We start from the raw sequence: 26,289 nt of genomic DNA, 5'->3' as shown, positions 1-26,289 counted from the left end.
TGTTTACTCAGTGACATCACAAAGTTTTTAAATATTTTATTTATATACTGTCACCAATATATATAAGTACTGCAAAGAGGGCCAAACACTTGCAAAAAAGTCAAGTTTTACACAGCATTTGCATTAATATTTTTGCAGTTTTTCCCAAACAGCAAAGCAGAGTCCTTGTTTTCACACGGTTTCTTTAGTTCATCAAAAACCCCCACATAACTCCATCTATATCAAAGAAGCAGAAGAGCAAGCTCAACAGCAACTTTAATTTATGTGTGTGTGTGTGTGTGTGGGAAAAATAAAAAAAAGAAAATGTATCCATTTTAAATACTACCACCTTATGTATACCTGAAGAAAAATGACCACCAAGAACAGGTTCACTAGATTTATTTAAAAATCGTAAACTGTTTCTTACAAAAGAGCATTACATTCTGCTCACTGCTCTCAAAGGATGCCAGGGACATGTGGACTACCAGTATTCTCTCCCCTTTGAACAAACAAAAAAAATAATACAGTGTACATGAAAGCAGGGTGTTCACAACAATTACAGAAAAACATTACAATTTACCACCAACAATGAACAAAAATAGATTTCACTCTCTCTGCTGCTGCTTCAAAACCTCAATGTTAGTCTCGTGCGCCCTTTCCCTCCCCCCGTGTATTTGTAAGGAACTAAAAACATTACATCTGGTGGACAGCAAAGATTCCACTACACCTCAAATGCAGAACACCTATGAAGCAGAGGAATGTTGGCTTTTTAAACAGAAGCAGATTAAAAAAAAAAAAAAAAAAAAAGGGTGCAGGACTCCTTCAGTTCTTCACTAGTCTTAGAAAAACTTTCCAGAATACTGCTTCACACTATAAAAAAGAAAAAATAATCTTGCATTAGAATCCTTCAACATCTGCATACTGCTTCACACTATAAAAGAAAAAGAAAAAAGCATGTATTAGAATGATGGACCATACAACTTGCATCAACATTCACAATGACATTCTTAGAGCAGATTAAATTACAAATTCCTAATACATGTAAAGTAAATAATTTGAAAAGATTATGGCTAATGACTATAGGTATATTAATATATTTTAGGCGTATTTTAATATTAGTAATCTGAAGCCAACCATTCAAGTTAAAGCATTAAAATCTGCTATGACAGCCAAGACATTAATAAAGCAAAACTAAGCAAATTAAATCTGAAGCTTTTAATATTTGGCAGAAAAGACAAAGTAGTGCTAGCAAGGTGTGAGATGCTGCATAATAGCACCAAATCGATTTCAACTTGTCCTGTAGAGGCATGGTCTGTGCCATATGGCAGACTGTGATTTGTTGTCAATTTAGTTATCTAAAAACAACAAAATCACTAGTCTTCCACACAGAACTAGACCAACATCCACTGAAATCTTCTATATTTTCTACAGGCTCTATGTAATTTATTACAAGTAGTTTTTTTGCAGCAGTCTTCAACAGAGAAATGAGAGGACTGCTTGGTTAAGGCGTCTTCCAGCAAGATTAGTTTTGAGGGTGTCTTCATTTTAATTAGAATAGAGAACAGAAGAGAATCAAGGCAGAACTACCACTGGAGAAGTTAGGTTCAAATAATTACTTAAAGCCTGCCTTCTAAAAACTGTATCACAGAGAAGAGCAGCTTTACAACATACATGTCAGTGGGTTTAAAACTGACAGTAAGGACAACATTAAACTTCAACTTGCCTGTTCTGCAGTAAATACTGTGCATTTTGTATCTGGTCCTGTGTTCCCGTAATAGTTATTATCCGATCTTCTGAGCCTTCTAATGGTTCATCAATTTTGATCGAAGCTCCTGACTCATGACGTATTTGTTTGATTCTCTGGCCTCCCTTTCCAATAATAGATCCTGCCAACTAGGGGAAAAAGCAAAGCATTTATTTCCTGATACAACTTTCCTTCTAAAAACAGTTATGAAAATCACAGCAGTGTTTGAGTAGCTTCTGTAAATTTAGTTTTAAGAGTTGCAATGGAAGCTTACTTTGCAGCGTCAAAACATTCCCTGCAATATTAATTGTATAAACACAGGTGGGATAAAACTAGGAGAACTGGTTGCTCATTTGCAAAAAACAAGTTAACAGACCATCTCTATTACTGAATATTAAAAATTAATAAAACTGTTTAGTGTGTCTCCACATTAAAGACACAAAATAAACACTCCAATAATAGACTTTTGGTCATTTAGAAACACTTGTTTTATATTAGAAGTACTTATCAAGCACCTTGAATACTTCTGATATATGGTCTGAGAAAAGGCTGTGACTTTATTTTTTATTAAGAGAAAACAAAAGTTGAAAGCAAGTCAACTTCACTTACATCTTTAGGAATCGTTACTTGCGTTGTGATGATGGGTCCACCAAGATCTCCGTATGAACCACGCCCCCCTGCGTAAGAATAGTCTGATTTAAACGTATGCATCAAGCCCTTTAATAAGTACATAATGAAGTATATGTAAAGATTCTACATAAACACTTACCATATCCGGAGCCACCCTCAAACTGTAAGAAAAAGAGAAAAACATCTTAAATAGTGAATAGTCATGCTTCATTAACACATCTTCTTCTTAAGTATCACACTGTTAACTTTCAGCCTATTTTATGCTAAAGTCTCAGCCCTCAACCTCAAACACAATATAAGTGTTTTGCCACCAAAGGCATACTGAGACAAAAAGGGCAGACCAGAAACAAAAGGGGTGGGTGGGGGAAATCCTACTAACCTCTTATCCTGCCCTGTCAAAACCTCTACGAATAAGGTACAAAATGACATAAAGGATCCAGCGATACCAGTTTATCAATCAGTCTCACTAACTCAGCTGCTGGTAGACACCTCCTGATGATGACCTACTCCTGACCCTTGAACTAAACTAATATTCAAATACAAAGATCAGAGTACAGCCTTATTAATACTACCAATACAGCTTAGGAGAGACTCAAGTCTCCAGTTTTGGGACAAAATGTTTATCCAGTGACTGTCAATCCTCCTACTTCATCTATGTCTTCAGGACGAAAAACAAAGCTCTTAAGAATAGCTCTATAACTTGTCTCTTGATTCAGACTATGTTTGTATCTTAGAATATATGATGATGACATGCGTTACTTCTATTTTGCTAAAACCACCAAAATCCAAGTATCTCCAACGAACACTCCTGGCCTTTTTTTATTTTTACCATTTGTAGACCAGTATTTGACATCAAATGCTTCACTTCATCTAATGCCTTCTAGGTGCACAAGACATGATTTTTATACTTTCCTACAGAAGCAGAAAATAAATACGTACAGTTCTCCAGAATTCAACTTCTGGGAGACTGCTGGGGTGGCCTCTGAGAAGAGGCCAGGGGCCACAAAATGGACCCACTGCTGCCTAAAGCTGAAGCCATTGGCAAAGCTGTTGGCACCTCTGTAATAACATTTAAGAAAAGGTTAAAAAACCCGAGTGTGCACCAGTTGTGAGAGACGAGCAAGGGGAAAAAAAAAAGTGAGAGAAATAACCCTGCAGATACCACAGTGAAGGAGGGGGAAGAGGTGCTCCAAGCACTGGAAGAGAGATTCTTCTGCAGCCCATGGAGAGAACCCACACTGGAGCAGACAACCACACTGCAGCCCATGGAGGATTCTAAGCTGAGAGCAGGCAGACATGCCCTGAGGGAAGCTGCAGCCTGTGGAGAGCCCATGCAGGTGTGCCTGGCAGGACCTGTGGCGGACCCACACTGGAGCACTTTGCTCCTGAAGGACTGCACCCCAGGAAGAGGACCCAGGCTGCAGGAGTTCTTGAAGAACTGCAGTCTATTGGAAACACCCAGTGAACGACTGTATCCCACAGGAGGGATCCCACACTGGAGCACAGGAATAGTGTGAGGAGGAAGGAACAGAGACACAAGTTCGATGAACTGACTGCAACCTGCCACTCCCCATCCACCCTGCACCACTCATGGCAGAGGACAGTGAAAAGGACAGCATGAAGGAGTGAAGCTGAGCCTGGGAAAAAGTGAAGGGGCAAGGAAAAGTGGTTTTAGTTTTCCTCTTTGTTTTTCACCATGCTACTCCATTTCTAGATGCCAATAAATTAATCTTCCCCAAGTCAACTCAGTTTTGTCCATGATGGTAATTATTAAGTGATCTCGCTCTCTTTATCCTGAGACATAAGTTTTTCCATCTTACTTTCTCCTCTCATCCTGCAGAGGAGGGGGAGTGAGAGACTGGCTGTGTGGGCACCTGACAGCCAGCAAAGTTCAACCAACCACAACTACTTGTTTGCAGAAGTTGTAATGCAACAGCTTTTCCCAAAATACTATTTACCTGCTACCTTTTTAGAAGATCAAAATGGAAGCTGCTCAGACAAGAGTTGAGCTTATCCTCTGTCTCTAAGCAACCTATATTGTGCAGTCGCATTACTCAGCAATACAGATTGTAACACAACATAACAGAGCTTATGGCAGAGTCCAAAATACAAAAGAATGAAGGACTCTGCCTAAGACTTAATTCAGAGGCTGATCAGAGCAGCACACTGCATACACACAGACATATTCTTGTTGGTATTTGCTACAGGATCCCTTTTTGGGCTAATGTTTTAAAGTACAAACAATTCTTTCCTTGACCATTTCTGCCTCCCAAGAGTACAGAACAGCAAATGAACTTGGCAGAAGATGAATTAAGCCATTACATTTGCTGTGTTTAGGTAAGCTAAGAACTGATGTTTAATATTTGGCAGCACTTTGCCATCTTCTAGAGACCATGAACACCTGATGAACCCCGTAATTTCCCTTCACAAAACCTATCTGATCAAATGATATATTTTCAAATACACTGATAAGTAAAGCATAATAGTTTGTCCACAAATTTAAGAAGCTACTTTCAATATTTGCTGTTTGAAATATGAGAAAACACATCATTATGAAGTTAATACAGAATATATATCCTAAATGTATGCATATATATCCTCCATGTATGCATGGAGAAAGTTACTATTTATAGCATGAAAATGGGGTGTAAAAGAGCTCCTCTCTTTTGGGTGCACTGCTGCATACTTCCACATTTCTATTAACATTACCTGTCTGCACAGACACACTGTTAAGCTAAACTGCTAATAAATTCTGAGTCAGAAGGACAGATTTATGATTTTCAAGCAAGTGCAAGTTGACACTGACTGAACTGAAATCAAGAAATTCCCATTATTACTTAACCTGTTCAATAAAGCAGTTTTCAAAAGAAGGCTGAGCACACTCACCAGCTCTGGTGGCTGCATGTCATCACAGGCATCCACGTGACACTGCATCATCTCCCACACATAACGTAATAGGAGGAAAAGAGGAGAAATTTAAATTAGGTCCATATCACGCAGACTTATAAGTAACTTGTCAAGCAAATACAACAGATACTAGTATAGAGAAACACTTACACTACAACAAACACTTAAAAATGTGGTTTAGACCACTTTCAGGACTCATTCCCTTTTAATTTCACTTTGAGGGAACTGTAAGTGCTCACACTCACTTTTTCCCCCCCTCTTTCTGCTGTATAAACAGATTTTTCCTCTAACAAAGGTTAGAGAACTAATAGTAGATCAAATCCTGAGCAAGCTTTTCTTATTCTTCTATAACACCCTCCTCAAGTGCGTTTATATATCAAAATCTTTTATTTCTGCCATGCTTTAGAAAATGAAGATTCAGTAAGATTGAAACAACTAACTGGCAGTGATTATCTCTGCGCCAACAGTAGGTCAAGCAGGAAGGACACTGCTTCTGGTGTTCGTTCATTTCCATATACCTCATATAGTCAATAAGTAGACTAACAATCTACTGCTGCCCAATTTTAAGACAAATTTAATTATGTTTTAAGAATTTGATATATAGCATTTCTTTCTTTCAGAATTCTACAATTTCAGCAATTGATATTCCCTTGTGTACTCTAAAACCAGCTTCTCAAACAGGGTATCTTAACATACGTAACAGAATTTTCTACTCTACAGACTAATTTGTGCCAGTGACCACTGGTGCTAGAACAGAAACCAAATGACACACTGGCTGGATAAGGCAAAGAGCTTAACTTTTAGATCTAATGAAAGAAAATGCATGCAGTCCTAACTGATGTCAAATTCTTTTTTTAACAGAGTTAAATTTTGTTACTTTCTTCCAGAATCTGCATGGATAAATATAAGAGCTGTCATACATTCTCCCTTTCCTGATTTTTTACATGCTTGTTAATGTCACATCTGTTAAACATGAGGAACATTTTGTATTTTTTTGAAGTGTATGTGCCTTTATTCAAGTGTTTATACGTCAAGACAGTAAGTTAAAAAAGAGATCAAGAATTACGAAGCATTTGAAGGAGCTAAAGTACATTAAAGTCTGAAGACACAGAAATCTGTGGACACAGTCTGCTTAAAAGGAGACATTCTGATTTAAGTCTCTATTAACTCACATTTAAAAATTTTCCAGTACTTGGAAATTTTAGTATATGATCAGTTTATCAGAAGAGAGGTGAGGGCATAAAATTACTTTATATGTTTATCCACTTTATTTTCCTCCCCTCCCACTGGTATCTTTCTGCATGTATGCATCTGAAAGACCCCTGTGGGTGAAGGTGTTAAAAAAGAAATACTGGAGATATATTCAGGTTTTTTCAACTGCCAGAATAGCCCATACGGTCCACAGGCTTTTGATGTGGAGTAGTTACACGCTAAAATATATAGCTCTGTTAACAGAATAGAAGTCAGTCCTTCAGCATAAAGCTTCAGAAAAGAGATTACAAACCAAATTAACTCTTTCAACAGCAGTGCATAATTAAACTACAACTATAAGCCAGGCTAACAGACAAGAATTTTCTTAAGCAGGTCACTCTGTGTGGGCAAAGGAAATTAACCTATCTTTTAAAATCAAAGCAGGTTTTTCTCATGTCAGCATTTACAAGGCTGTCAATACCGTCATGTCTCTGGAATTCTAGAAAATTCAGTTTTAAAGGTCTTGACCTACTCAGTCTTTCTGCCTTTAGTGGAAAAGAGAACTCAAAAAAAAAAAAAAAGAAAATTCCTGTACATTCAACATTTCCATGATTTTTGAGATATTCATCTGAGAAAAGCATCTGTTCTTGCCTTTTATTACACCTATGTAAAATAGAGTCTATGTGATACAGCACTTCTGCTTTTCCCATGCATTACTTAGTTAACAAACCACTCTAGTTTAAGTGCTTTGATAGAGAATGGTTTCTATATTAAACAAAGGGCAGCACAGGAAGACTTTACATTTCTGGCATGACATTTCTAGCTCCAGCCTCACAATCCACACGAAAACTTCCTATCCACTTATGCAATTTAAGACACTAGGATCATGGTTAAACTAGAAATTAAGTACAGTCTTTGTTGGGAAGCAGTCCTCACTTTAAGCAGGCTATGATACTTGGTCATAAAGGAGACAAAGTCATGAGCAGCTTCAGTGTGAAGAGGAAATAAAATTGCTTTTTGTGGGGGAAGAAAAAAAAAAAATGAACAGTGATGACTTCACTTGTAGAAACTCATGTCAAGAAAGCAAAGGTCAACCTGAAAAAAGTCAGGCTAAACAGAAGTCAAAATGGATTTTCTATTCTTGCTGGAATGTAATAAAAATAGAACACACTACTGCCCAAGAGTCAAGCTAAGTAAGACTGTGCTCAACCAGATACCCAAAGAAGGGCAGGCTGCTCAGTTTATATGCTCTAGCGCTGGCTTTATTAGCTGCAAATTTAAGAACACAAAATCTGGGCTTTCAAAACATGTAAAGCTGTATGAAGGAGGTGTACTTCTCAATTCTTCTAGTTTCTTAACATGTAGAGTAACATGGGTAACAATTTTTTTTGTAACTGTGTGCAATTTTTTCCTTTTAATATTTCTAGTAAGCATGTATCATTCTTGCAATACGTACTTCCAGTAACTCTTACCCCCAAGAAGGAGGAAGTGTGTAAAACTCATTTAGGTAGACCATTTAATAGCTTTCCTCTACTCCTTTAATTCATTTAAAAGAAAAAAAAAATTCTTTAAAATGGCAGGTGAGACAGAAGATGCCAACCAAAGCCAGAGGAGAAAAGAAGATTGTTACTATAAAGATTTACCTCCTAGACATATATGATTTCTCCTCCCAGGAAAGAGGAATCTAATGCAACAGCAGATGACTGCTGGGAAGCTGCATTTCAGAATACAACATGGAAGACTATCTTTAAGCCTTTTTTTGATACGATGAGAGACTTTTTTCCTCAGCATTAGTATTAAGTATTAGCACTAATATGGTTGATTGTACCTAATTTATTTAGGATTCAACTTAGCAGTGGCTCTAGCTCCAGAACATCTGGAACTACAGTGGATTTTCTGCACACAGAGAAACTAGCAAATAGACAAGAATTTATTCAAAAGAGCAATCACTTTCCAGATCAACTAGAGCTCTTCATAGATACTATTCTATATTCTATCTATACTTTTGTTTTCCAAAATTAGTGTTAAGAATGCTTATACGGATCAAAGAATTTCAGACAATGTTGTTCTGATGTATCTTTGTCTCAAAAGCCTACCAATTCCTATTTCTGTCATCCTGATTTGAAAAAATCTAAAAGACAGTCAGGGCAAGAAAACCTGCAGGGTAGAGCACTGTCAAACTTTCTATATCATTTTTGATGACACGGAAGAAAGAAAAAAAAAAGAGATCATGTCTCAGACACCACTTACACCCCAAACATCCCTCCACCAGACGGACCGTTTGTATGGACAAAACATTTTGGTTGCATCATCAGAACCATGCATGTCCCAAACTTAAGTGCATGTGTTCAGCAACAGTATCTTCAGACAGTCAGCATGTTAACTGTGCTTACGGAACAGAACAAGGCAAATTTTAAATTCATACCATGCCATCATAACGGTCTCCCGGTCTGCCCCTTCGGTCATAGGACATAAGATCTCTAAAATAAAAAAAAGCAGCAGCATGTGAATTGTGTTATAAACTTTGTACTATAAAATAGTTCATCCAGTCTAATTTAAATATTCACTCATGGTTCACACACAACTTAATTCCAAACTACTCTAGCTAAGTACTGAATAACACAGAAGTTTCAAAACTACTGACTGTAGTTCTGGTAGAGTAGTACAGTGCAGCAAATAATTAAATTCCAGTACTTTTCAAAATACTCTGGTCTAATACACACTCACTAATACACCACTACCAACATGGAAGTGTGGAAAAGACACCGAGAAAATGAACATGATTCACGAGAGTGTACACAACTTGAGTTTTGTAGAATGCATTTATGCCACAACTCACCCGCCACGAGGAGGTGGTGGAGGAGGAAGAGGAAGATTACGAGCTCTGCTGCCACCTCTACCACCACGACCTGGTGGAGGCGGTGGAGGTCCTCTGCGAGGACTCATATCATCATAATCTCTTCTTGACGGAGGCATAGGTCGTCCACCACGACCAGGGGGCATTCGATCAAAACCTCCTCTTCCACGCATCGGAAAGCCTACCGGACGTCCCCTTCTATCATCAAACATCATTGTGAAGCCACCATAGTCATATGTTTCATCGTAGAAATTGGGATCATAAGGCTGGGCCCGTCCTTTAATTGGAGACTACAAGACACAAACAAAAAAACAATCCCCCCAACCCAATCAGAACTATGACAATTTCATATTTAATTAAATTAATATACTAAATGTATAAATATGAATTTATGCATTTGGAATATGTTCTTGATTTCACAATGCTGGTAAGAAAGGAGGAGATGGTATGTGTTTCCTGTGACCTTAACTACGACAGAGAAACTGCTGTTATTTATCAGCAGCAAATAAATTTTGTCTCCCTTCCTCTTCAATTTTTGCATCTAGTGATATGCAAAGCATGAATAATGGCCCAGTAGTACCAAAAATTGCTTCCCTCCCCCATAATGTGCATCCCAATTCTAAAAAATGGAAACAGTTTCAAATGGTGGTAACGATCACTTTGGTACCGGGAAAGTAGGAGGTCCTGAATTCAGAACAGAAACTGAAAGAGATCATTTTTAAATGGTCCCTAACACTAATGAATGGCAATGAAGGAATAAAATAAATTTAATAAACGTTACCTCAGAGATAAGATCCAAGATAATCTTGATACATTCAACAACTCTATCAGGTTTTCCGCCAATAAGGACCACTCTGTCCGTAGAATGAGGACAACACTCTTGGAAGAGCTTAATGGTGGTCTGAGTGTTCTGTTTAAGAAAAAAAAAAAATCCAAGATTGTTTAATACAAGGATTGTGAACAACTTTATAAACCCATTAAAATGTTTTTGAAGAAACAATCCAAAAGACAATTAAATTCCCAGCCATTTTAAGTGCATGAGTGCTTCTGAGTTCTCACAACAAATTTAATTTTAGGGTTACTTCCACCCCCAACTCCTTTTTTAAAGACCTGTCCTGACATCGTTTTGTGTGAAGAGGAAAAAAGTTCAATTTTCTCCACTTTCAATTATGGCCCACCTACACACCATCATTTAATTAAATAGTAGCAAAAGGACCACATATACACTGTGAACTTAGAAGTTCTATTAACCTTCACGTCAAGAAAACACGCTTTGGATGCAAGACAGCAATGTTGCTAGGATTATGTCTAGTTATCTTGACTTTCTCAATCCATGCGAACAGGTACTAGCTTATACCTGAACTGATCTGAAATTGCCTCTGATACAATGCCAAGAAAGGACAGAAAACAGAGGTGTTTTCAGTTCATAGAAACCATTAACTTTTTAAAATCTCATTCCTTCACTGAAAGAAAACAATGGTCTTCTAGGAGGTAAAACTAAAAAAATATATGTAAAGCCCCTTTACTGTGTAAGTCAGACATCTATTGAATTATCACCACAAGAATTTCTGAACATGCGTTCACCCTTAACTATTTTGCATGTCCAGCCACATGAATAAATCTTGACTATGCAGCAGTTCATTCTCGAAGGAGTGAGGAACGCCAATTTAAAAAAAACAAAAAAAAATTCCTTTCCTACTCTCCCATAAATATGCCTTAGAAGCTTGACAAGAAGCCCTAGGCTCTATCACCAGCAACTTTACTTCTGATGGCTTGCAAGGAAGTTGCAACTTCAAGATCTAACTCAGAACATCAAAATCATGTATGCAGTATGTTCTGGAGGAATTACTGCACAGAAGATACATTTGCCCCTTATGAACACAAAACACTTAAGTTCTTTATTGAACAGAAAACAAATCTCAGAAGAACAAGTACCTCTCTGAGTTCTTTAATTTTAGCACCCTTGACACCAATAATTCCTCCTGCCAAACTTTGGTGAATGAGAAGTCTTAATTCGCAGTCAAAGTCGCTGCCTTTGTAGTGTTGATACTGTAAGAAGGATGCGTACAAGGAAAAGAATAAAATATTAGTCACATAAAAATGTAAAAATATTTGTGGTTTTGTTAAGTTTTTTCTCCAAACACAATGGTATGACCTGATTCATCGCTGAATTGTAATCCTGTATTTCCTTTGATAGGATAAGAACTATTTAAGCACCTCACCCTCAACATAAACTGATATCACATCAGTATTCTTTATTTATTACATTACATTGCACAACTTTCTACAAAGATGTAAGAACATACCAAAGAATGCAATATTCTTACTGACAAAGCCAATACAGGATACAAGTTACAATGCAACTACTTAAAAACAACGATGGAACAAATCAGGAGGCAAGTATTTTGAAAGTGGGAAGGCTGTTTGAAAGGTTCATTTAATAAACTGTGACTGACTCTGTCCTCTACCAAAAAAAAGCAAACGTAGTTTGACAGCCATAACCCTTCTTAAAAAGGCTTTTGGGGTTTTTTTTCTAATTTACTGTATTTAGAGAGCAGCAACTCATGTAGAATCATCTCGTTTCAAAAGTTAATCTTTTACCTCTGAAAAGAAACAAACATTAAGAAACATACCTCTTCTAAAGTAGGGATAATCTTCTTCAAGATTTCTCCAATTGTCTCTATATCTGCACTTATACTCAAGATGCTGTTGGAGGCCGTAATGCCAGACAATATGGAGAAGGTGGAAAAGAAGAAGTAAATTTTTTTCATCATCATACACTAAATTCCAGCAATATTTACTACACAGAAGAGCTTATAATTAATATTCCCCATTTAAAGTAAACCTGTTTGCTCAATTTACAACACATGCATCTTTGTTTATGCCCAATACATATGCATGATAAATTTAAGATTAGGTAGGTCTTGCAGAGAGAGAGAAAGAAAGACAGAATGGACTTTTGGAAGGGCTCAGATTAAGTGGGCAAGAAACTGACGCAGAACTGAAAGTAGAAGTGAATATTCATGTTCCCCGCCACCACTAATTTAGGAAACCCTCGCTATTACATTGGTAAAACCGGCACACCTTCTCATAGAAAAATTGGGGATATGCAAGTGGTGAACATTGTATCTGGAGCAAGGTTATGAGACCAGTTAGAAATCAGATTACTAATGGGCTCTCCAAGAAAACAAATACAAATGCAAGACAAAAAAAAGACAAAACAAATGAGAAGTGAAGGAAAGTGAACCAGAGTTAGCATTTCATCAGAAATAATTATGAACAGGCAATGTTGAGGGGAGCAAGGTGGGCCACAAAGACAGAGCGAGAGACTATTTTGAAACAATTTGATTTACAATGCAGCAAATATGCAACACTTGAAGCTGTGCTCCTTCCATTGAAATAAAATTAGTGGATTGTTTGGGTGGGCAACTCACGTAAAAGTTCAGTGACAAAAAGACTTAATGGGGAAAATAAGACAGAAAACTTGAAAAAAAACAATACACCGTCTATAAGGGGATACTATTTAATCATATCAAAGGCAGGTAATAAAATACATTTCTCTCTTTCTAATCAGGCAGTGAGGCATAAACTGTTGGGACATACCGCTCGGGGCCACTGCTGTCTGGGACTGAAACACTGGCATTGTACTGCATTGGTCATTGGCGTTCGTGGATGTTGGCATTGGGCATGGGTATTCAATCGGAAGTTGTCAAGTATGGTACCCGTTTGGCAACGAGCACATTTTTGGGCATAGCCAACCAGGGTTTTCACATGGGCGTTCAGGGGCGGATGGGCCAACGTCATGGTGGGCAACGCAGGGGCAAGTCGATCCAGTACATGGGCAACGGAGATATATGGCCAAAAAAACAAGGAGAGGGAAAAGGGGGAAAAGCAATAAATTTTAATTTAATACAAACTATACTCATCACTCTCAATTAATGAAACAAGCTTAAGTTGTTCTGAAGACTAATACAATAACGGATTGCTACACCGACTGTGGCTTAACAGTATGGACCTTAAAAATGAGTCACTTGATCTGACTAAACTACTTTTTACTTTTAACATATGATGTTTCAGTAGCAGGCTGGCTCATGAGGGTAGACACAAAAACCTGTTGAGATTGGTATTGCTAGAACCTTGGGCAAATCGGGAAAGTTGGTTTTCCAGACCAATGTACGTTATCTGGACTTAGGTGACGTATTGATTTACTTAAAAAAATAAAACAAAAAAAAAATCCACAAAAAAAAACCTAAAAGAAAAAATACAGCTAGCTGCCAAAGTTAGTGAGCATATGTATGATTCCTGACCATTTCAACTTAAACCTCAATTCTAGTTGCGGTAGTTTATGAACTTAGTTGGAACTGATTTGTAGTGATATATTGCCAAATCTTGTGTTGAACAGAGTCTTGATCGGAAAAAACTGCTGAAATCGTAGCTGATGTTAAGTACAGGAGTGTAAACAAATGGAATTTAAGAAGCGTTGCCAAGTTTTATAAATACACAACATTAACGCTGAGCATGTGTCTAATCACAAGAGTCAACCCACTGTAAAATGTGAATGCGTGAGTAAGTCATGACCATTTAAAAATGCTTCCAAGTAACAGAATAGAATGTTCCTTTACTGTTCTATACCTATATTTAAATCGAGCAATCTTAACATTAATGATTTCGTGCTCCATGTGCAAGCTGTTAAAGAACAGATGGACCATTTTGTTTGTTTGCTTTTTTAGAGGAAGTTAAAGAATTCCTCTATCACTGGGTTAAGCCAGCCACCTGCAATGGTTTCAGTACTACTATAATTGATTCACATGTATGGGAAATGGTACAATTAAGGGTTTTAAGTTTTGTCAATATTTCTAATTAGGATGGTAACTCAATTGAAGTGTGTAATTTAGTGGAATCCTATTCAAAAGCGAAGAGATTTAATATAAACCTCTCCTCCTACGAGTTGAGCTGGGTTTTAATTACAAAAGAAATTGAAGGACTAAGTTATCTACTCCAACAATCACTACAAATGGCTTGTAACTAGACTATTGATGTCCAGAGTTGCTCCCATTTCTAGAAATGCAGGTAAACAAGCTTTTGAGGTAGTGCTCTGAAAGAATAGGTGTTAAATTAGTTCAAACTCATATATACTCACGTCTGTACGAAGTGCTTTAATATTTTTGCCACCTTTTCCAATCACTGCTCCAGCATTCTGGAAAATAGTTTTCAGAAGTTACGTTATGCCAACACAGCAGAGACTATTTTTTTGAACTCAAGACTAAACACAGTATATTTATTTTCGCATTACCCTGTTGGCCTGGGGGGTGGGGGCAGGCAGGTACTGTTTTTGAAAGGTTCCAGTCAAATTGAAATAAACTGAAATAGTTTGTCCATGGAAAAAATTACCAACAGCTCTTACCACTGAACTTAGGAAAGGGAAGGATATTCAATTTTACCGCTAATATTTCCATTCCAAATGGAAGTCTCAAGGCAATTCTGCCTGTGTTAAAGCAATCTCATGGACTATAGCACTCAAAAAAATATACTGCATGAATGTAATGTAGGTCAATGATTTCCCTAATTTATTTGATTCTTTTTTTGGGAAAAAAAATTTTTTTTAAGAGATTACGTTTGCAAATTCTACTTTTGCACACGCAACATTTCTTGATAACTTTAAGTGCTAATTTTGGTTTATACCTCTGTAACTTAAGTGACTTCTGAGAGCAATATATTCTGAAAAAGGTTAAAGCCAAGGTTAACAGCCAGTAACTTCAAGTTTCTAACATCAACTGGAATAAACCGGCAGATAGTCAAGAAGAGTAACTCTAGAATTGTATTTTTACCAGGTTATTTCAAGGATTACATGCGAAAGTATTGCTTTTGTTATACAGATCATACATTATGCTAACAGCACGCTACACATTTCATGGTAGGTACCCCATGTAACTTGACTGTTGGTCAGAAATGCCATGCAGAGTTAATGTAACATTCTCCCATACCACCACCAAAGACCAAGATACTTCAAAAAGTACAAACCACCTGTAACAACTGGAAACAACAGAGAAAGTTCATACATCACAACTTTACTGTAACTATTTACGCTTTTTAACAAAACCACTGTCGTCCCTGAAGCATTACTCCCACATTTCTTCCCGTTGTTATATTTGAACAAGTTTAGTAGATTTGTTTGGGAAAGTTACTAGAAGCCTAAGGAAGTTCTCGTCTTACCTCTCACATTTAATTTACAATCACTAGCTGATCATTCTCTGAAGTGCTTCCTTTCCAAAGACTAATACACAGTCAATCCCCTCAAAATAACAACCTTCCACTCAAATATAAAAACACCCTATAATTCCTACTGCTCTATTTTTTCAGCAAGTGCATCTTTTAAAGGTAACTGAATTGATCCTTAGAGACTTACCCTTTAAAAGAATCACTGAAGATAATTCCATCGCAATACACTTCTACTACCATTCACACACACTTAAAATTATTCCTAATGAGTTATCTTGTATTTAAATAAAGTACATACTCTTTCTAAATGCATATCCCAACATACACTTTGTCATCACTGCTTTGAGCAATGCTATTAAGCAAAACCAGTAGAAACGAAAAAGCATACTTTGCTCTGAAGCAGGATGCGCAATTCAACCATCTCATCAGTGTTCCGAGATCTTTTGAAGGCCTGCTCTTCCTCCATATCTTCTGCAGGACGTTTGCCTGTAGAAAGGTCCATAGGGGGGAAACACAAATATTTATTTAACTTTCTAAGTCATAGTGAAACAGAACACATGCCAATTTATGCTCTGTATTATTAACACTTTGTTTCCTATTAGCCTGACACTAATTACTGATGCCTACTCTGAGCATCCATAGCTCAGAAATAGGTCTTTACTTCATCAGCTCACATATTGATTAACTACTGAAAATCCATTTAAAAATCTATGAACTATGATTTAAGTGAAAATGTTGCACACAGTGAGAAATTCATGACACACTGTTTAAAGCAGTGCAGCATCACCAACTTTGTATTTATTTATAATTTACAATTGGGAAAAATCTTTCAGGCAAAAAGCTCAAATGTAGTTTGTCCAACACCAAAATACTAGTGGAATAATAGTAAAGTAGCACTTCAAATACCGTTTGCAAAAAAACTGGCATGAATCTAATGCCCTAACTTCCTCACCAATTATGCCAAAGAAGTTTTTAATGAAGCTCTTTAGAGATATTTCACATACTTATACTCCTGCATGTAAGAACTGCAATAAACAAAACGCAATCAATGGATACGCCTGACAGTATTCTTACACATTCACACTCTCCACACAAACACCGAATATTTAACTATGAAATATTTTCAAATCCTTAGTCATAACTTTCAGCTACTTATCCCATGTCTAAAACCTGTCAACAGAAAGATTATACATTTGTGTTTCAAAAGCATAATACGGTCTAATTAAAAATGAAAAGATTTAATGCAGAATGCAAAATGACTGCTGACACAAACACCTGATACAGTTAAAGCACTTCAAAATACTTAAAAACATTGAAATTTCAAGAGGTTCTTTATAAAAAGAAATAGTCCTTTAAAAAATTTACCATTTGTCTCTGTGTTGGTAAAGGTCTCTTCCTGTTGTTCAGTCTCCATTGCCTTTGTTTCTCAGGTGGGCAGGAAAAACCTGTTGAAGAATAAAAAAGCTGGTACATATTTTGCGAAAAGGCAAACTGTACATCATGCTAAAGGGAAAAAGCAAAAAGAAATGCCTGCTTCTAGAACTTACCGCTATTATATATCCTTGCAGAGAAAAACTCAAGTATTCTGGGCGGGATCAAAATCCAACAGCCTATTGCTTCAAGAGCCTATGAAAACAGCATATATCAGTTGCGACTCTGCTCACTTACAACTCAGATTCTCACTATAGACAAAAACCAGAGGTTTGACATGAGTTTTGCTGCCAAGTTTTTCTTTATAAAAGAAAGCATACCCAGGCCAAACACACCGCTAAGAGGAGATAACAGACAAGTCTGTAAACTTATGGATAAACAATTATTGTCTGCATTTAGTTTGGGGGCACATATTAATCTTTAAGTAACCACATTTACTAAAAATTATTTGCAGATATTTCAAGAGAACATGCACCCAGTTCCAATTTTCAACATGTTATATGATACATGCCTTCGATTTACTTTTTAAAGGACGCTACATAACAATATGCTCCAGATTAGTTATAAACAATTAAAACTAAAAAAAGTCCCGTTATTGTAATTGTCAGAACTAGTTTTATGAATTCTCTACCAACATACTAATTAATAGGCATTTTAGGATGCCTTCCACTGAAGTATAACAGATGAACAAAAAACAAATTACAACTTCTAGCCACACGAGCAAAAAATATCTTTTAAAAATACCACCCTCTGTAGTCATATATAATCCTACACACACACAAAACCAAAAACCTCAAGAGCAGCCAAACTTCACCATGATTTTATAAAATAGGTATCTTATTTATGACCTGCTTTTGTTAAGTTGATCTTGGAATACTAGCAAGTATTCACATTAGACAGAATTCTAGACAAAAGAAATAATTTTGCGACTTTTTCTCTTAAAAAATGTGTTTCTACAGGTAACAGCCAAACAACCATATATTCCCTCTTGCATTTGATTGACTTTTCACTGCCTCAACAAATGGTAGCCACTCATTCTGGTATCCACAGAGGAAAACAAAAAAAAAAAAAGGTGCATCTAACTTTTTAAACATACTTTCAGCCAGCTGTTAATTTGTAATTGTTGCCCTGCTTGTACAGGCTAACAACACAGACTGCCTTTCCAGCACACGCTGGTCTTTCCAGGCACTTGAAAGTGAGCTAACAGACACACACAGATTTAATGTCAGCGAAATCTCAGCCAGACGTTGCCAAAATACTGTTATGCGGGGGAGAGTAGGGAGGGCCGGGCAGATTTTTTCACAGGTTAAATAGACCTTTCGGACCCCGGTTATTCTATTCCCAACCACCCCAAGAATTTTAGGGGTGCGGGGAGCGAACTGTAACATACTGTTCAGGGCTTGGTCTCCCCTAGTCCCTCCCCTACCCGCCTGCACGTAAGGCGCTCTTAGTTACCGTGCTCTTCTGGGTAAACCGAATTCGCGGGATTAAATCGACTAATGCCGTGTTTTCATAAAGACCGACAGGATAAAGCGGCCACGAAAGCCGGGAGGCGGCACCAGCTACCACAGACTTACGAGCCGGCGAATACCGGTGCGCCTCAGCCCCGCTCCCCCCGGGGCGCAGCGGCTCTTTCCGCCCATCTCTCTCCCTCTTTCCCCCCCGCTCCCTGCCTCGCCTCCGGCACAGCCTTCACCCGCTGCCCGGCTGGCTCCGCGACGGAAAAGCGGCGGCGCCGCATAAGCCTCGCCGTCCCAGCCTCACCTCCCCGGCGGCGGAGGGGACCAGCAGAAATGGCGGCCGCTGTAATGGCGCCTGCCCGCTGCTAGGCGGAGCCGGGAGCGGAAAAGCCGCCACCACCACGCGGTCGCTGGGAGATTTAACCCCCTCTGCCCGGGGAAGACACAAAGGAAGAGCCCGGCGGCCCGAGACCCGGCGGAGCGGGACAGCCTCGCCACCAAGGGGGCTCCGCCGCCGCGACCGCCCCCGAAATCGGCGGGTGGCAACGCAGGGCACTCCCCCCAGTCGGGCCTCCCGCGGGCGCCTCCGCTCAGGCCGCGGCCGAGAGCGCCCTCCCCTCCGCCCGCCATAATTCCGGACAACTCGCCCCGGGCACAGAGTTACCAAGGGCGGGCGCAGGAAGGCGGCGGCGGACGCTCCCCCGCCCTTAGAAAGCACCCGCTAGCGCTGCCGGCCTCCACCGGCAGCCAAGCTGACTCGGCCACAGGGCCCAGGGCCGCCCGTAACGGCAGCAGCCACCCTTCTCGCCTTCCCCTCGGGCCAGGCCGGGCCGGGCCGGGCCGGGCCGCTGGGGCCCGCGGACTGCCCCCCGCTGCCTGAAGGGCTACCCCCGGTATCAGCCGGAGGGGCTACACCCCGCTCTCCTCCTCACCCCATCCCACCGCCGTCCCTGCGGAATCCCACGGGGGTCCCGGAGCGCGACGGCGGCGGCTCCCGGTAGTTGAGGCCCGGCGGCAGGGTAAACGCGGGCCTCCCCCATGGCTGTGTCACGCAACGGCGCCGAGAGGGGCGCGACGGCAGCTCCGCCGGCCCCAAGAAGGCCCAGCCCGGCCTGTGTTGTCGTGTCCCCCCTCTAAGGCGCGGGCAGCGCCCCCTCCTCGCCGACCCCGGGTACACCCCGCCGCAGGCTGCGCGTACCTGCGCCGGCCGCCGGCCCCGCCGCGTACGGGAAAGAAAGGGGAGCAGCCCCCACCGCCAACGCGCACAGCCACCAGCGCCACACGCCGATTGGCCCCGCCGCCTCCCCCCGCCACGGGCCTACCGCCGCCCTATTGGGTAAGGCCGCTGCCCGTCAGGGCGGCAGGATGGCACGGACGCCCTCCCCCTTCCCCGCTCCGCCCCGCCCTCCGTGAGGGCCAGGGCCATACGGGCCCGGCCGCCGGCAGGAGGGCAGCGCCGCCCGCTCCGCGCTGCCGCCGGTTGGTGTGTTTACCTGCCCTGCGGGAGCCGCGGTGAGAGCGGCGCAGGCAGCGCGGGGCGGGGGTGGGGGGTCGGCAAAGGAGAGCGGGAGCGACCTCGGTCGTGAGACGAGAAAATGGCGTCGGCAAAAACCCCGCCTTGTGCGCGCTGCCCGGGGGCGAGGGGGGTGGGAGGGCGGGGCTCTCGCGATGCCTAAACGCGCGCGCGACGCGCACCGCCTATTGGCTGCTGGGGCGCGCGGGGTTTTTGGGGGGCTGCGCCCCGAGAGCGGCCGCGCCCTTCCTCCCCGCCCGTCCCCCCCATCCCTGCCCCCTCCCCGGCAGCCGTGGGAGCCGGGGCCGCCCCGCCGGTACAGCCCTCTCGTCCCGGTAAGTGCGGGTGTCTCGGGGCGGGGGCGGGCCGGGGGAAGGGGCTCGGCCACCGAGGGGCCGCGGCGTGCGATGACCACCCCACCTCAGCCCCCTCGCCTCCCCCTCAGGGCCTCGGCCCGCCGAGGCAGCGCCGCTCGTGTCAGGCGGGCGCTGTACTGCCGAAGCACCTGCACGGTGCCTTCCGAGTGGTGGAGCTTTCGGTGGAGCTTGGAGGCAGGGTGGTTTTTCTTCGCTGCAGGTTGTAGCAGGGAAAAAAAAAACAAAAACAAAAACCAACAACCCAAGCTGGGGCTCCTTAACTATTCTTATGGTAATTTTTGTTTTCTTTTCGCTCTGTAGGGAGGTTTAGCACCTTGGTCATCCTTTCTAAGGGGTTAAACACGATCCAGACAGTTAGGCAGCCTAATATCTCTTCAATATTTGTATCAATGATCTGGATGCAGGAGTTGAATGCACCATTAACAAGTTTGCTGATGATAGCAAACTGGGAGGTGCTGCTCACTCTTTTGAGGGACAAGAGGCCTTGCAGAGGGATCTAGGTAGATTGGAGCATTGGAGAAACAGCAATAGCATGATGTCTAACCAGTCCAATTGCCGGATTCTGCACTGAGGATGGGGTAATGCGACGTGCGAGTACAAAATGGAAGACAAATGGCTGGAGAGCAGCCCTGCAGAAAGGGATCTGGGGACGCTGGTGGACATCAGGCTCAATGTGAGTCAGCAGGGTGCCCTGGCAGCCAAGAGGGGCAACTGCATCCTGGGGAGCATCAAACACAGTATAACCAGCCGGTCAAATGAGGTGATTATCCTGCTGTATTTAGCCTTGGTGTGGCCTCACCTTGAGTACTGTGGGCAGCTCTGAGTCCTATAATTTAAGGATGTTAAGGTACAGGAATGCGTCCAGCAAAACTGGTGAAAAGTCTGGAAGGCATGTCCTATGAGGAACGGCTAAGGACTTCGGGCTTAGAGAAGCTTCCTGAGGAGGGGAGGTGGAGGTGCTGGTCTCTTCTCCCTGGAATCCAGTGATAGGACACAAGGGAATGGTTCAAAGCTGTGCCAGGGGAGGTTTAGACTGGAATAATTTCTTTATCTAGAGGGTGGTCAAACACTGGAACAGGCTCCTTAGAGAGGTGGTCGATGCACCAAGCCTGTCAGTGTTTAAGAGGCATTTGGACAATGGCCTTAATAACATGCTTTATCTTGGTCAGCCTGAATTGGTCAGGCAGTTGGACTAGATAATCATTGTAGGTCACTTCCAACTGAAATATTCTATTCTATTCCTATTCTTTTCTTATTCTATTCCTATTGGATAGCTACTTCCTAAACTAACAAGAAGCTAGAGCTTATCAGCCACTGGTGTTCCTGAGGTGATGTCTGCAAAGAGTTGGTGCTATTGCCCCCAAACCCTGGACTGGGTCTCTAGATAACAATGATGTTTCAGACTAGCTTTCTGTTGTCGGGTACAAAGCTTTCATCCAGTTACAGTGTAAAAGTCATCCTTGCGATACAATTGCTGACAGATCCCGGCTTGGTTCTGTTGTGGATTGGGTCTCTTACTTCTGTTTCATAACAGTGCTGATGAAATGGGAGAATAACTTCTCGGGCCAATTTCTAAAGTAAACTGGGTGTTAACAGCAGTACCCACAGAAATAAAATCAAAAAAAGAGAAGGCATGTATATAAGAACCTACTTCTGAGGGTTTTTTTGTCCATTTGCTTTCCATCCATAACAAAAGGATTTCAGTTATATGTTTCTAATTAAATCAACAGAAAAGGAGAAGTCACCAAGAACGTTGCTTGTATAAGTCTCCATACTTTCCTGATACTCCATGACGCATAAACTGCACACACTTTTTATGCTGATTGAAACTTCAAATATTGGAAATGCATGCTTATTTTTGGTATCTGTACAGGTGTTTTTCATTTAAACTGACTCTATGTTGTCACACTTAGAATAGCAGAACTTTGAAGTGAGAGGAAATTTCTATATAATATGAGTGAGAGATTTGTTGTAACTTTAGCTGTTGTCAGAAGAGTAAATATGTCTTTTTGGGTTTTGTTCTAGGGAGTTCACTCTCTTAACTTAAAAAAAAATGTCTACATCTAATGTTGCAGCAAGAGTGGAAACTTGGCTTTCATCGACATGGCATGTTAAAGTTCCTTTGACATGGCTGGAAGCATGTATTAGTTGGATCCAGGAAGAAAATGGTGGTAATAACTTAAGTCAAGCTCAGATTAACAGACAGGTATTTGAGCAATGGCTTCTTACTGATCTAAGAGATTTGGAATATCCCATTTTGCCTGACTGCATCTTAGATGCTCCCAAAGGAGAGTTATCAGGCTTCTACTCTATACAGATTGATTCACTGCTTGATGTTAGCCAGCCAGCATATTCCCAGTTGCAGAAGCTAAGAGGGAAAAATACTGTAAATGAAGAAGTAACAGCCAGCACACAGGCTTTCCCGAAGCCCTGGGAAGCAAAGCCTACTCGAATGCTGATGCTGCAACTAACTGATGGGATACACCAAATTCAGGGCATGGAGTATCAACCAGTGCCTGTCCTTCACAGTAATCTTCCTCCTGGAACAAAAATCACTGTACAGGGTAATATTGCATATCGTCTTGGAGTCCTTCTGCTTAAACCAGAAAATGTGAAACTGTTGGGGGGTGAAGTGGATGCTCTTCTGGAGGAGTATTCTCAGGAAAGAGTCCTTGCTAGATTAATTGGAGAAACTGAAAACCCTAGTTCTGTTGGACAAGCTGGTCACAACCAAACTGTTTCAAGGCCTGTGGATGAATTAGAACAAACTCCAGGCCCTTCGGATGAAGAGCTTTTAGCCAGTCTTGATGAAAATAATGAATTTAGTTTAAACAACGGAACATCTTTAGAAAGTGGATACTGCAGTAGAAGCAACAATTTTAGTACAGCCTCAGGTTCACTAACCGCGCACAATGGAAATATTTTGCTATGGGAGTCTGGAGGTCCTTTGCCTCATTCAGATGAACGAGTTTCACCTCCCATAGAATATGTCGATGGCTTTTTAAGTGACTTTCCTTTAGAAGATGACTTTCTTTTGGAAGAAGAGATGCAAAGAGAGCTGGAGGAAGTGCCACCAGTAGTCATGAACAGAAACATAGGTTTAATTACTGAGAGAATTCCACACACATCTAGGAGCTCCTGCAATTCATCTTTAAATGGCATTTGTGAAAAAGGCGATATGAATGAAAGAGACAAGCCTGTAGAAGCTACCAGCAAGCAAAAGACTTTTGGAAGAACAGTATCTGATGGAGATGGAAATAGTATGAGTAACTTTTCACGGCACAAGAGTGTACATCAGACCTGCAGTTCTGCAGATTTTTCTTTGGAAAATCCTCTCGAAGAAAGGCAGAATGACACAGACCTAGAGGACAGCAGATATAAATCCCAGCACACTTCTGACAGCAGGCTGTTAAATGATGATCCTGTATTTTTCTCAAAAACAGATCCAGAAGCAGATCAGCAGAAGCATGATTCACTGACCTTTCCTTGCAGATCAGTAGAGGCACATCTAGATTTAGATTCTCCACCTTTCACATATATTTCCCTTCTCCTTGCAAAAAAACCAGAAACTGTTACAATTCTGAAAGTTAAATGTTTTATTGTTACTCTCACTGGAAACCTCACAAGCAGCAATGGGTCCTGGGGTATAAAGGCAAAAATTTCTGATGGTTCAGCCTATCTTGAAGTAGATTTTGCTGATGATATTCTAACAAGTTTGATTGGCTTTTCAGTGCCTGAAATGAATAGGCTGAAAAAGGATCCAGCTTTACATCTGAAGCTTAAGGATGGTTTAGAGAAATGTCAAAAACAACTGATAGATCTCTGTTGTTTGATGACTATAGAGTTTAATCCACTTCAGTCAAAAGCCACTGTGTTACTTCTCCAGGATGCTGATGCAAGGCATCTAGAACAATTGAAGAAACGTTTGAATAAATAAGGTGTGCAAACTTGCAGACTGTATATTGAGGAGCATTTAAGTCAGATTTCCCCTGAAGGACTGTTGAAAGTTAAATGGTATGTCTTTTATCAGAAAAAATAATGGAAAAATGAGATGAGGAGATGACTTGTTGTAGCAAAACTTAGCAGTTTGGTTTTTATGGTGATAGTATTGAAATAAGCTTTCAAATATTTCTGTTTTGATTTCAAATACTCTTGTATTGTTTTCATTCTGCAAAATCCTCAGTGTCCTTGACTGGTGATCTGGAGTAGCAGAATTTGTCAGGAAATGGGTAACAACAAAAAATTATCTTGTTATTATACTTTTTCAAGGATGATTACTTATCTGATTTTTAAAAGGTAGCTACAGGAGACTGTTAGTCTTTTCTTGGAGGAAAGCAGTTGAATAAATTTAAACAAAAAATTATTGTTTAAATGCAGTCATTTCTGACTATTCCAACCTGAAAATTCGAATACATATTCAGTGTGCAAGAACCTGAAGTGTAGAGAAATGAAAGATTTTCTTCTAAATGTTCAAGGGGAGGGGGGAATACCACCCTATACATAAATGAGATTAAAAGCTGTATATCTTTTTAAACAATTTTTTAAAGTGCCAAATATTTTAAAATCTTTTATTAACAGAATAGAATGATTGTAACATGGGGAATCTATTTTTTGTCATGTTAATGTTAATCATTACTAATAGTTTTGAACCCACAGGCAAGGCCACCTTGTTTATTCTTATGATTACTTGTCTAACCTTTTCATAGCGTAGTCAAAACTTTTGCTACAAACCTGTTGTATATGGATATTTAATGTTGGTCTTAATTTTGATTGATTTTTTTTTTTTAATTTCTGCCTTTAGAACGTATAAAAATAAATGTATTAAAACTTTAATTTAAACTTTGGTGGAAACTGTTTAGTCACTTTAAAAGAAAAATATACACCTTGTTGAGTGTATAGAGTATCAGAATTGGATTAATTGGGTTTTTTGTTCTTCCTTTTCCTTCTTCCCATCTTTTTCCCTTCTCTTGTGTTGTTTTTTTTTTTTTTTCTTTGAAATTAGAAGAATTAAAATTCTAGTAGGAGTAGAGGACGAATGACAGGAGATGTCTGCGCAGTGTTGATAGTGTTTCCAAAGAATGTAAAATTGGTAGCCAGGAGAGGGCTTTTTCAATTGGACTGTCAGCATCTTTTCCCAAAGCCTTTCTTTTCCTGAACAATGTCTATTAGACTGTTGGGAATTGCTGTGAGAGACTGTCAGCGTTGTCCTACTGCCCCGTCCCCAACTGAGAAGCATCCTTTGAGACTCCAAATGGCCTAAGGAAAACTAGCGCTAATTTGCTAAGTAAGGTAAAAATGGAGGAAGGTGGAGGAGGGAGAATCATGAGCTTTTCCAGGCTCAAGGCATGAGCTTTTTTTAGGCTTTATTTTATACAGTTTAGAAATGCATAAATTCCTGTGTCCCTGTCCTTGCTCTCCTCCCCTTTCCCTCCCGGCTGTGAAGAGAACCTGAGCAAACCATAACTCTCTGAGTCGTCTTTGGGTTTATTTTCTGAGGCTGTTGGGAATTGCACATTGTTTATAACTGCAGCAGCTAAAGCTTTTGCTTGTGTGGAATCTATATTGCTGGATCTTCAGTTACAGTAAAAATTGCTTGTTTGTAGGAAACTGTCCAAGCTTCATCTCATATAATCCTTGTAAAAGGTAGTACAGCTGACTGTAAACCTGTAGTGCAGTTTTCTGGAAACACTTCTTTTATGGTGAGTTATGGAAACTTCCTTTGAAGTTTTAGCCTTACCATACAAACGCATAGGAAAGTTTAAAGTTCAAGCTAAATGAATAATCCACAGATTTTATTCTGCTTGTAAAAAGCAAGAGGAATGTCACTCAAAGGAAGCAATCAAATTAAGTGTTGTTTTTGTTTCAGCTGATGCAGTCACAGGGGCCCTTCTTTTTCTGCATTTGTATTAAGGTTTGGTCATCACCTAAAAAGTTCATGCATCTTCCGTCCTCTTCCCTTCCCCACCCCCCCCCCCCACCCC

At 40.5% G+C, this 26,289-nt stretch overlaps 2 protein-coding genes across 17 annotated transcripts; one reads left to right on the top strand and one right to left on the bottom strand.

Annotated features, from left to right (window-relative positions):
- Window positions 1–362: 362 nt before the first annotated feature.
- HNRNPK (heterogeneous nuclear ribonucleoprotein K) lies at window positions 363–20,041 on the bottom strand. Of its 12 annotated transcripts, none has more exons than XM_054185030.1 (16): window positions 19,912–20,041; window positions 17,075–17,153; window positions 16,894–16,972; window positions 15,916–16,026; window positions 14,449–14,505; window positions 12,912–12,955; window positions 11,942–12,014; window positions 11,244–11,357; window positions 10,090–10,218; window positions 9,291–9,598; window positions 8,877–8,931; window positions 5,240–5,299; window positions 2,493–2,514; window positions 2,333–2,415; window positions 1,703–1,872; window positions 363–910 (listed from the first exon to the last, which is right to left on the bottom strand). In XM_054185030.1, exons 3-16 carry the CDS (start codon window positions 16,939–16,941, stop codon window positions 877–879), a joined length of 1,308 nt encoding a protein of 435 aa, XP_054041005.1. In that variant the 5' UTR covers window positions 16,942–16,972; window positions 17,075–17,153; window positions 19,912–20,041; the 3' UTR covers window positions 363–876. The 12 variants fall into 12 exon arrangements, with proteins under 12 accessions (XP_054041005.1, XP_054041012.1, XP_054041015.1 ...); XM_054185037.1 differs by lacking the exon at window positions 19,912–20,041 and adding an exon at window positions 19,617–19,730 and having other exon boundaries at window positions 15,916–16,013; window positions 16,893–16,972; XM_054185040.1 differs by lacking the exon at window positions 19,912–20,041 and adding an exon at window positions 19,617–19,730 and having other exon boundaries at window positions 5,240–5,290; window positions 15,916–16,013; window positions 16,893–16,972.
- RMI1 (RecQ mediated genome instability 1) lies at window positions 19,696–25,147 on the top strand. 5 transcript variants are annotated; one of them, XM_054185026.1, is made up of 3 exons: window positions 20,059–20,266; window positions 20,881–21,068; window positions 22,334–25,147. In XM_054185026.1, the coding sequence occupies exon 3, from the start codon at window positions 22,362–22,364 to the stop codon at window positions 24,243–24,245; it is 1,884 nt and encodes a 627-aa protein (XP_054041001.1). In that variant the 5' UTR covers window positions 20,059–20,266; window positions 20,881–21,068; window positions 22,334–22,361; the 3' UTR covers window positions 24,246–25,147. The 5 variants fall into 5 exon arrangements, with proteins under 5 accessions (XP_054041002.1, XP_054041001.1, XP_054041000.1 ...); XM_054185025.1 differs by having other exon boundaries at window positions 20,609–21,068; XM_054185027.1 differs by lacking the exons at window positions 20,059–20,266; window positions 20,881–21,068 and adding an exon at window positions 19,696–19,754.
- Window positions 25,148–26,289: the final 1,142 nt, after the last annotated feature.

Source organism: Rissa tridactyla, chromosome Z (assembly GCF_028500815.1).
Source record: "Rissa tridactyla isolate bRisTri1 chromosome Z, bRisTri1.patW.cur.20221130, whole genome shotgun sequence".
NCBI classification, from domain to species: domain Eukaryota; kingdom Metazoa; phylum Chordata; class Aves; order Charadriiformes; family Laridae; genus Rissa; species Rissa tridactyla.
The sequence above is the reverse complement of the archived record's forward strand: the minus strand, read 5'-3'. Positions and strand labels throughout refer to the sequence as shown.

Excerpts from the sequence above, each read along its gene's own strand:
- HNRNPK (XM_054185030.1), bottom strand. The coding sequence starts at position 16,941 with ATGGAGACTGAACAACAGGAAGAGACCTTTACCAACACAGAGACAAAT. Across the intron at positions 14,506-15,915 it reads GCATCCTGCTTCAGAGCAAA|AATGCTGGAGCAGTGATTGG; the intron begins GTATGCTTTTTC and ends ACTATTTTCCAG. Across the intron at positions 2,416-2,492 it reads TGAGGGTGGCTCCGGATATG|ACTATTCTTACGCAGGGGGG; the intron begins GTAAGTGTTTAT and ends CGTTTAAATCAG.
- RMI1 (XM_054185027.1), top strand. The coding sequence starts at position 22,362 with ATGTCTACATCTAATGTTGCAGCAAGAGTGGAAACTTGGCTTTCATCG.